Below are 10,290 nucleotides of genomic sequence, written 5' to 3'. Positions count from 1 at the left end.
GAGTTATGAAAAGGGGAAAGAAAAGAAAAGGAAGAGTATTTACGATTTTTGTAGGATGTGAAAGACTTTTCTTTAAATGTGTCAAGTTTCATTTAATTTGTAAGCAGAGGTTTTGGAGCTGACTATACACCAATGATCATCCTAACTAGTTTTTCTCATACCCTTTTAGCTTTGTTATTCTATTTCTTCTCCTGAAGCTTTGTGCTTATGTCTCTTTTCTTCTCATCTTGGTCACATCGACCCCAGCCTGAGCCTTCGCGGAGGATGAGCACTCCTTGCTTGGCTTCTTATGTTCCAGCTTGCTGTATATAACAAAAATGTCTCCCTGCACTATCCAGGTGGTGTACGTCAACACAACAGCAGATCTGACTAGGATAATCTGGATATCGACAATGTGTCGTGGTTACTTCTTCCTGTTGGGCGATCCTGAGCCATTTCTGACCTTTTACAGGACTTTTCACTACACATGGGACTACAGCGGCAGGTACGAAAACAAAATTTATGATACAGGTCTCATATATCTATAATCTGTGGCAGCAGTTAATCCTTAAAAGACATGCTGTTTGTCACAAGCAAGAAATAAAAGAAATACATACATGCGCAAGTAAAGTGTCAAAATTAAGAGACACTACCCATCATCATAGCACTCAAACCAATCCATAACCAACCACCAATACTTTGAGAGAAATTGAAAGTTTACCTCAGCCTCATACTTCAGCAACCTCTATTAGGAGATCCTGCTATTCTCAATAAACACAACTCTAACAAAACGCCTGAAAATTGAATTGATCCGACAAGAGCTAAATAAACGTCGTCACAACTCAGTCTTAAACACAAGGCTGTCAAAGAAACGTCAGTCTAAAGCCACGCAACCCAGACATACATTAGTCACCCTCTCCTCACGTCGAAGGCTCAAGCTGGGGTGTCTGAATGTGTGTGGATGTAACCAAGATGATAAGAAGGAAGGGATAAGAAGTATGTTTGAGGAAAAAAACCTAGATGCTCTGTCTTTGATTGAGACAAAGCTCAAGGGTAAAGGAGAAGAATAGATGGTAAATGTTTTTGGCGCAAAGTCGGAATTTGGTGAGAGGACAAGAGCTAAGGAAGGAATAGCACTGCTGCTGAAGCAGAAGTGGTAGCGTGTGACAGAATGAAAGGAAGTGAGCTCTGAACTAATATGGGTAAAAATGAAAATGGATTTCGAGAGACTGGTGATTATCGTTGCTTATGCATTTGGCCATGAGAAGAAAGATTATCAGAGGCAAGTGTTTTGGTACAGCTGAGTGTGTCAGCCGTTTTGATGCAAAAACCGGGTATTTGCTATGGGTGATTTAAATGCTGTGGCATATAATGTGGCAATGGTGGGTATGACTGGCACGCATAAAACATTCCTTTTTGCGGAAAAAGGACTGCTCATCAGGAATGCCTAATCTACGAGGAGTGACATACACATTACATATGTATACGTATGAGAGTAGGAAAGATGGTCTGATCATTACCTTGTGGAGGCTAGGGTGAAGGTTTGTGGAAGTTTTCGGAAAAGATGAAACGTCATAGGTGTAAAGAGTGATGAGAGTATGTGTGATTGGAGAAGATATGTGTGAAGAAGTATCATGAGAGATTCAGTGTAGAATGGCTATAGGTAAGAGTGAACCAAGTTTGGGAGTGGATGAGGAAAGGTAGTTATTTAGGGTAGCAGTGCTGGTAACTGCATAAGATGGAAGGTAGGCAAATTAGAAAGGGTAGTGAATGGTGGGATGACAAAGTTGCTGATGAAAGAGAATAGAGTAGTATATGGTCTATACTTACAGACAAGGAGTGCTAATGAGAGTTGGGCCGACCAAGTGTCAGTAAGCTTCAGAGGAAATAAGATTTTCTGGAAGGAAGTTAATTGTGTGCAGAAAACAAGAGGACAAATGGGAACATTGATGAAAGGTAGAATTGGGGAAGTGGTAACAGAAAGTGATGAAGTGAGTAGATATAGTGAATATTTTGAAAGTTTGTTAAATGATTGATGATAAAGTGGTAGATGTATGGTCTTTCCTTTACCAAATGGCGTCCTAGCTTCGTCTCTTCGATGTATATCAACTGACTTATAATTCTCTATTGTGTATCGCCTAATGATGTGATTATTACACGAAAGTGCACTTGGGAACTTATCGTTTTTCATTGTCCCCGTGGACTCATAGGAATATCTTGATCACGCGCAAAATTGTGATCCTTTCCAATATATGTGTTTTAGATATCTAGGAGTGGATCTGGCAGCGGATGGAACCATGGAACCGGAAGTGAATCATAGGGTGGGGGAGGGGGCGAAAATTCTGGGAGCCTTGAAGAATGTGTGGAAGTCGAGAACATTATCTCGGAAAGCAAAAATGGGTATGTTTGAAGGAATAGTGGTTCCAACAATGTTGTATGGTTGCGAGGCGTGGGCTATGGATAGAGTAGTGCGCAGGTTGATGGATGTGCTGGAAATGAGATGTTTGAGGACAATGTGTGGTGTGAGGTGGTTTGATCGAGTAAGTAATGTAAGGGTAAGAGAGATGTGTGGAAATAAAAAGAGCGTGGTTGAGAGCAGAAGAGAATGTTTTGAAATGGTTTGGGCACATGGAGATAATGAGTGAGGAAAGATTGACCAAGAGGATATATGTGTCGGAGGTGGAGGGAACGAGGAGAAGTGGGAGACCAAATTGGAGGAGGAAAGATGGAGTGAAAAAGATTTTGTGTGATCGGGGCCTGAACATGCAGGAGGGTGAAAGGAGGGCAAGGAATAGAGTGAATTGGATCGATGTGGTATACCGGGGTTGACATGCTGTCAGTGGATTGAATCAGGGCATGTGAAGCGTCTGGGGCAAACCATGGAAAGTTGTGTGGGGCCTGGATGTGGAAAGGGAGCTGTGGTTTCGGGCATTATTGCATGACAGCTAGAGACTGAGTGTGAACGAATGGGGCCTTTGTTGTATTTTCCTAGTGCTACCTCGCACATATGAGGGGGGAGGGGGATGGTATTCCATGTGTGGCGAGGTGGCGGTGGGAATGAATAAAGGCAGACAGTGTGAATTGTGTACATGGGTATATATGTATGTGTCTGTGTGTGTATATATATGTATACATTGAGATGTATAGGTATGTATATTTGCGTGTGTGGACGTGTATGTATATACATTGTGTATGGGGGTGGGTTGGACCATTTCTTTCGTCTGTTTCCTTGCGCTACCTCGCAAACGCGGGAGACAGCGACAAAGCAAAATAGATAAATAAATAATATATATATATAAATATATATATATATATATATATATATATATATATATATATATATATATATATATATATATATATATATATATATATATATCACATGTTTACCAAATGGCGTCCTAGCTTCGTCTCTTCGATGTATATCACCTGACTGTTATATTTCTCTCTTGTGTCTCCCCTGATGATGTGATTATTACACGAAAGTGCACTTGGGAACTTTTAGTGTTTCATTTTCCCCGTGGACTCATAGCAATATATATGCATACATATATATATCTTTTTTTTTTTTTTGCCGCTGTCTCCCGCGTTTGCGAGGTAGCGCAAGGAAACAGACGAAAGAAATGGCCCAACCCACCCCCATACACATGTATATACATACGTCCACACACGCAAATATACATACCTACACAGCTTTCCATGGTCTACCCCAGACGCTTCACATGCCTTGATTCAATCCACTGACAGCACGTCAACCCCGGTATACCACATCGCTCCAATTCACTCTATTCCTTGCCCTCCTTTCACCCTCCTGCATGTTCAGGCCCCGATCACACCAAATCTTTTTCACTCCATCCTTCCACCTCCAATTTGGTCTCCCTCTTCTCCTCGTTCCCTCCACCTCCGACACATATATCCTCTTGGTCAATCTTTCCTCACTCATTCTCTCCATGTGCCCAAACCATTTCAAAACACCCTCTTCTGCTCTCTCAACCACGCTCTTTTTATTTCCACACGTCTCTCTTACCCTTATGTTACTTACTCGATCAAACCACCTCACACCACACATTGTCCTCAAACATCTCATTTCCAGCACATCCATCCTCCTGCGCACAACTCTATCCATAGCCCACGCCTCGCAACCATACAACATTGCTGGAACCACTATTCCTTCAAACATACCCATTTTTGCTTTCCGAGATAATGTTCTCGACTTCCACACATTCTTCAAGGCTCCCAGAATTTTCGCCCCCTCCCCCACCCTATGATCCACTTCCGCTTCCATGGTTCAATCCGCTGCCAGATCCACTCACAGATATCTAAAACACTTCACTTCCTCCAGTTTTTCTCCGTTCAGACTCACCTCCCAATTGACTTGACCCTCAACCTTACTGTACCTAATAACCTTGCTCTTATTCACATTTACTCTTAACTTTCTTCTTCCACACACTTTACCAAACTCAGTCACCAGCTTCTGCAGTTTCTCACATGAATCAGCCACCAGCGCTGTATCATCAGCGAACAACAACTGACTAACTTCCCAAGCTCTCTCATCCCCAACAGACTTCATACTTGCCCCTCTTTCCAAAACTCTTGCATTCACCTCCCTAACAACCCCATATATATATATATATATATATATATATATATATATATATATATATATATATATATATATATATATATATATATATATATGTATATTTCTTTCTTTTCTTTAAAACTATTCGCCATTTCCTGCGTTAGCAAGGTAGCGTTAAGAACAGAGGACTGGGCCTCGGAGGGAATATCCTCACCCGGCCTCGTTCTCTGTTCCTTCTTTTGGAAAATTAAAAATAAAAAAGAGAGGGGAGGATTTCCAACCACCCGCTCCCTCCCCTTTTAGTCACCTTCTACGACACGCAGGGAATACATGGGAAGTATTCTTTCTCCCCTATCCCCAGTGATAATATATATATATATATATATATATATATATATATATATATATATATATATATATATATATCTTTCTTCTTTCAAACTATTCGCCATTTCCCCTCGTTTGCGAGGTAGCGTTAAGAACAGAAGACGCGGCCTTTGAGGGAATATCCTCACCTGGCCCCCTTCTCTGTTCCTTCTTTTGGAAAATTAAAAAAAAAAAAAAATGATGAGAGGGAAGGATTTCCAGCCCCCCGCTCCCTCCCCTTTTAGTCGCCTTCTACGACATGCAGGGAACACGAGGGTATATATATATATATATATATATATATATATATATATATATATATATATATATATATATATATATATATATATATATATATATATATATATATATATATATATATATATATATATATATATATATATATATATATATATAGGAAAGTGATTGGTTCTCAGTGAATGTAGGTTTGCGACAGGGGTGTTTGACGTCTCCATGGTTGTTTACTTTGTTTACAGGTGGGGTTCTTAGGGAGGTGAATGCAAGAGTTTTAGAAAGAGGGGCAAGTATGCAGTCTGTTGTGGATGAGAGAACTTGGGAAGTGCGTCAGTTGTTCTTCGTTGATGGTACAGCGCTGGTGGCTGATTCATGTGAGAAACTGCAGAAGCTGGTGAATGAGTCTGGTAAAGTGTGTGAAAGAAGAAAGCTCAGAGTAAATGAGAAAAAGAGCAAGGTTATTAGGTACAGTAGGGTTGAGGGTCAAGTCAATTGGGAGGTAAGTCGGAATGGAGAAAAACTGGAGGAAGTAGTTTTAGATATCTGGGAGTGGATTTGGCAGCAGATGGAACCATGGAAGCGGAAGTGAATCATAGGGTGGGGGAGGGGGCGAAAAGTGTGGGAGCCTTAAAGAATGTGTGGAAGTCGAGAACATTATCTCGGAAAGCAAAAATAGGTATGTTTGAAGGAATAGTGGTTCCAACAATGTTGTATGGTTGCGAGGCGTGGGCTATGGATAGAGTTGTGCGCAGGAGGGTGGATGTGCTGGAAACGAGATGTTTGAGGACAATATGTGGTGTGGGGTGGTTTTGAGAGAGTAAGTAATGATAGGGTAAGAGAAATATGTGGTAATAAAAAGAGTTTGGTTGAGAGAGCAGAGGAGAGTGTTTTGAAATAGTATGGTTACATGGAGAGAATGAGTGAGGAAAGATTCACAAAGAAGATATAAGTTTCAGGGGTGGAGGGAACGAGAAGTGGGAGACCAAATTGGAGGTGGGAAGATGGATTGAAAAAGATTTTGAGTGATCGGGGCCTCAACATGCTGGAGGGTGAAAGGCGTGTAAGAAATAGAGTGAATTGGAATGATATGGTATACCGGGATCGACGTGCTGTCAATGGATTGAACCAGGACATATGAAGAGTTTGGGGTAAACCATGGAAAGTTGTGTGGGGCCTGGATAAGGAAAGGGAGCTGTGGTTTCGGTGCATTATTATATGACAGCTAGAGACTGAGTGTGAACGAATGGGGCCTTTGTTGTCTTTTCCTAGCGCTACCTCGCACACATGAGGGGGGAGGGGGTTGTTATTCCATGTGTGGCGCAGTAGGGATGGGAATGAATAAAGGCATAAATTGTGTGCATGGGTATATATGTATGTGTCTGTGTGCGTATATATATGTGTACATTGAGATGTATAGGTATGTATATTTGCGTGTGTGGCCGTGTATGTATATACATGTGTATGGGGGGGGGCCATTTCTTTCGTTTCTCTCCTTGCGCTACCTCGCAATCGCGGGAGACAGCGACAAAGGAAAATAATAATGATAATAATATATATATATATATATATATATATATATATATATATATATATATATATATATATATATATATATATATATATATTTTTTTTTTTTTTTATTTATTGGATTGAATCAGGGCATGTGAAGCGTCTGGGGTAAACCATGGAAAGCTGTGTAGGTATGTATATTTGCGTGTGTGGACGTATGTATATACATGTGTATGGGGGGGGGGGGTTGGTTGGGCCATTTCTTTCGTCTGTTTCCTTGCGCTACCTCGCAAACGCGGGAGACAGCGACAAAGCAAAAAAAAGAATGTATATATATATATATATATATATATATATATATATATATATATATATATATATATATATATATATATATATATATATATATATATATATATATTCATATTTGCTTGCCTTTATCCATTTCTGGCACCACCCAGGTCAGCAATAAACAGCAAAGCTACCCCCTCCTTCAGCGAGGTAGCGTCAGGAAAACAGACAAAAGAGGCTACATTCGTTCAATCTAGCTGTCCTGTATCATGCACCGAAATTACAGTTCCCTATCCATATCGAAGCCCCATAGACTCTCCCATAATTTACTCTAGACGTCATACATTCCCTGGTTCAGCCAAATGACAGCAATTCTACCCCCTATATAATGCACAGCTCCATATTCACATCTAGGCATCATATACCTTTACATGGTTTACCCGAGACGTTTCACATCCCGTGGTTAACCGATTAACAGCACGTCGATCCCGGTATGCCACATCGTTCCAGTTCACTCTGTTCCTTGCACGCTTCACGCCTTATTGTATGTTCAGGTCCAGATCGCTCAAAACCTTTTTCACTCTGTCCTTCTACCTCCAATTTGGTCTCCCGCTTCTCCTGGTTCCCTCAACCTCTCTGACATAAATATCATCTTTTTCAATCTTTCCTCACTCATTCTATCCATATGTCCAAACCATTTCAACACACACTCTGGTGCTCTTTCAACCACACTCTTTATTTCCATACATCTCTCTTACCCTTTCATTACTTACTCGATCAAACCACCTCATACTACATACTCTCCTTAAACATTTACATCTAACACATCCATTCTCCTCCGTACAAGCCAATATCTTGCAACCGTAAGATATTGTTTGAATTCGTTACGCACTGACTCACCCCTTCTTTTAAAGATGTATATTCAGATCCTAGGCCCATTAAAACAGAAATCTGAAATAATGGCTTTTGTTAACAGAGAGATTTAGGCTGGACACAGATTCCCTTTCCATCTGTCCGCTGACTGTCATTAGATATACATACACTTTTTTTTTTTTCTTATAGAGCCGGTCAAATACCAAACAGTGGTAGAGAGTTACAGGAAATATATTTTCAGTAGCGAAAGTAAACATATCCTCTCTCTGAACATAAAGATACAATTTACTCTTGATTCCTTTATCTGCCTCTGATTTACTTTACTTAACGTATCTTAAGCAAATATACTGGTCTTGATTTAATAACATCAGTATTTGAAATAACTGAGATATGTACAGAATAACATCATAGATTTACCCAACAGCGTTTATCATATCTTTTTCAGAGGCCATTTCTAGAGAGAGAGCACAATAGCTTGTAAACATTTCCAACACTTTTTCTATTCTTGAACACAAATGCTCCATATCATTTCATTTTGTCTCTTACATATTTTTTGTCCCTCCATGATATGTAATAATAGTAAAATTATTTACTACTCATTATTTGCACTCTGATAACAAAATTTCATATTGTACCTGACGATAATAAGATTCTTCATAAGGGTATAATGCACCCTAGATAATGTAACTTAGACAACTGAACATATCATTCCTAAAGAAAAGTGAACAAGATGAAATGAATAAGTCAAACAATTATTGGTAAAGAGGGGAGATAACTGTAACATCTCCCAAATGAGGCATGAGGCAGCTGCTACTTGACTTATAGCTGACTGGGATACAAGACAAGACATCAGCTACAACATTATCCTTTCATCTTATATGCTTCATGATCAAATTATAATCTTGTAACAAAAGGCTCCACATTGTTAAATGATGGTTTACATTTTTCATCTTATGCAAAATTATATGGAGATTGTAATCCGAAAAACCTGCTCCTCTCAAATAAACATCAAGATGATTCAAACTTAAGATCAACGCTAATGTTTCCTTTTCAATAGTACTGTAGATTTTCTGATAGGACAGAAACTTCTTTGAAAAAATTGGAAAATCTATATCATCTTTCTCTTGCACTAAAATCCACCAACTACCAAATCTACCATCTATATACAGTTTAAATGGTTTATCATATATTGGAGTAGAAAGTATGAGTGTACTTACAAGTATCTGTTTCAATTTCTTAAAGGCCTTATCATATTGATCACTCCACACAAATGTGACTTTCTTTGACAATAAGTTGGAGAGAAAAAGGAGAGATAGATAGTATGTTTGAGGAAAGGAGCCTGGATGTTTTGGCTCTGAGTGAAAAAGATTTTGATCGATCGGGGCCTCAATATGCAGTAGGGTGAAAGGCATGCAAGAAGTAGACTGAACTGCAACGACGTGGTATAGCTGGGTCGACGTGCTGTCAATGGATAGAACTAGGTCATGTGAAGCGTCTAGGGGTAAACCTTGGAAATTTTTTGTGGGACCTGGATTTGGGAAGGGAGCTTTCGTTTCGGTGCATTATACATGATAGCTAGAGACTCAGTGTGAACGAATGTGGCCTTTGTTGTCTTTTCATTGCGCGACCTCGCGTGCGTGCAGGGGGAGGGGTTGTCATTTCATATGTGGCGGGGTAGCGATGGGAATGAATAAAGACAGCAAGTATGAATTATCAGCATGTGTATATATAAATATGTCTGTGTATGTATGTATATATTTCCGTTGAAATGTATAGGGTATGTATATTGCGTGTGTGGACGTGTATGTAGGTACATGTGTATGTGGGTGGGTTGGGCCATCCTTTCGTCTGTTTCTTGCGGTACCTGGCTAACGCGGAAGAGAGCGAAAAAATATAATAGAATGATATATATATATAAATATATATATATATATATATATATATATATATATATATATATATAGATATGTGAAAAAGATTTTGAATGATCGGAGCATGAACATGCAGGAGGGTGAAAGGCTTCCAAGGAATAGAGTAAATTGGAACGATGTGGTATACCGGGGTTGACGTGCTGCCAATGGATTGAACTAGGGCATGTGAAACGTCTGTTGTAAACCATGGAAAGTTTTGTGGTGCCTGGATGTGGAAAGGGAGCTGTGATTTCTGTGCATTTCCATGACAACTAGAGATTGAGTGTGAACGAATGTGGCCCTTGTAGTCTTTTCCTAGCGCTACCTCGCGCACATGCGGGGGAAGGGGGTTTTCATTTCATGTGTGGCGGGGTGGCGACGAGAATGAATAAGGGCAGGCAGTATGCATCATGTGCATGTGTATATATGTATATGTCTGCGTGTGTATATATATGTATACGTTGAGATGTATGGATATGTATATGTCTTGCGTGTGGATCTGTATGTATATACATGAATATGTTG

General features: G+C 39.7%; 1 protein-coding gene across 1 annotated transcript in view; it reads left to right on the top strand.

The window, feature by feature from the left end:
- The first annotated feature begins 352 nt into the window (after nucleotides 1–352).
- Nucleotides 353–10,290, top strand: part of LOC139748792 (probable glutamate receptor) — an 80,470-nt gene continuing 70,532 nt past the window's right edge. Inside the window, exon 1 of the mRNA XM_071662226.1 lies at nucleotides 353–484. Coding sequence (XP_071518327.1) covers nucleotides 393–484 — 92 coding nt within the window. The 5' untranslated portion in view covers nucleotides 353–392. The remainder of the gene's footprint in view (nucleotides 485–10,290) is intronic.

This window comes from Panulirus ornatus, chromosome 5 (assembly GCF_036320965.1).
Source record: "Panulirus ornatus isolate Po-2019 chromosome 5, ASM3632096v1, whole genome shotgun sequence".
Lineage (NCBI taxonomy): Eukaryota > Metazoa > Arthropoda > Malacostraca > Decapoda > Palinuridae > Panulirus > Panulirus ornatus.
The sequence above is the reverse complement of the archived record's forward strand: the minus strand, read 5'-3'. Positions and strand labels throughout refer to the sequence as shown.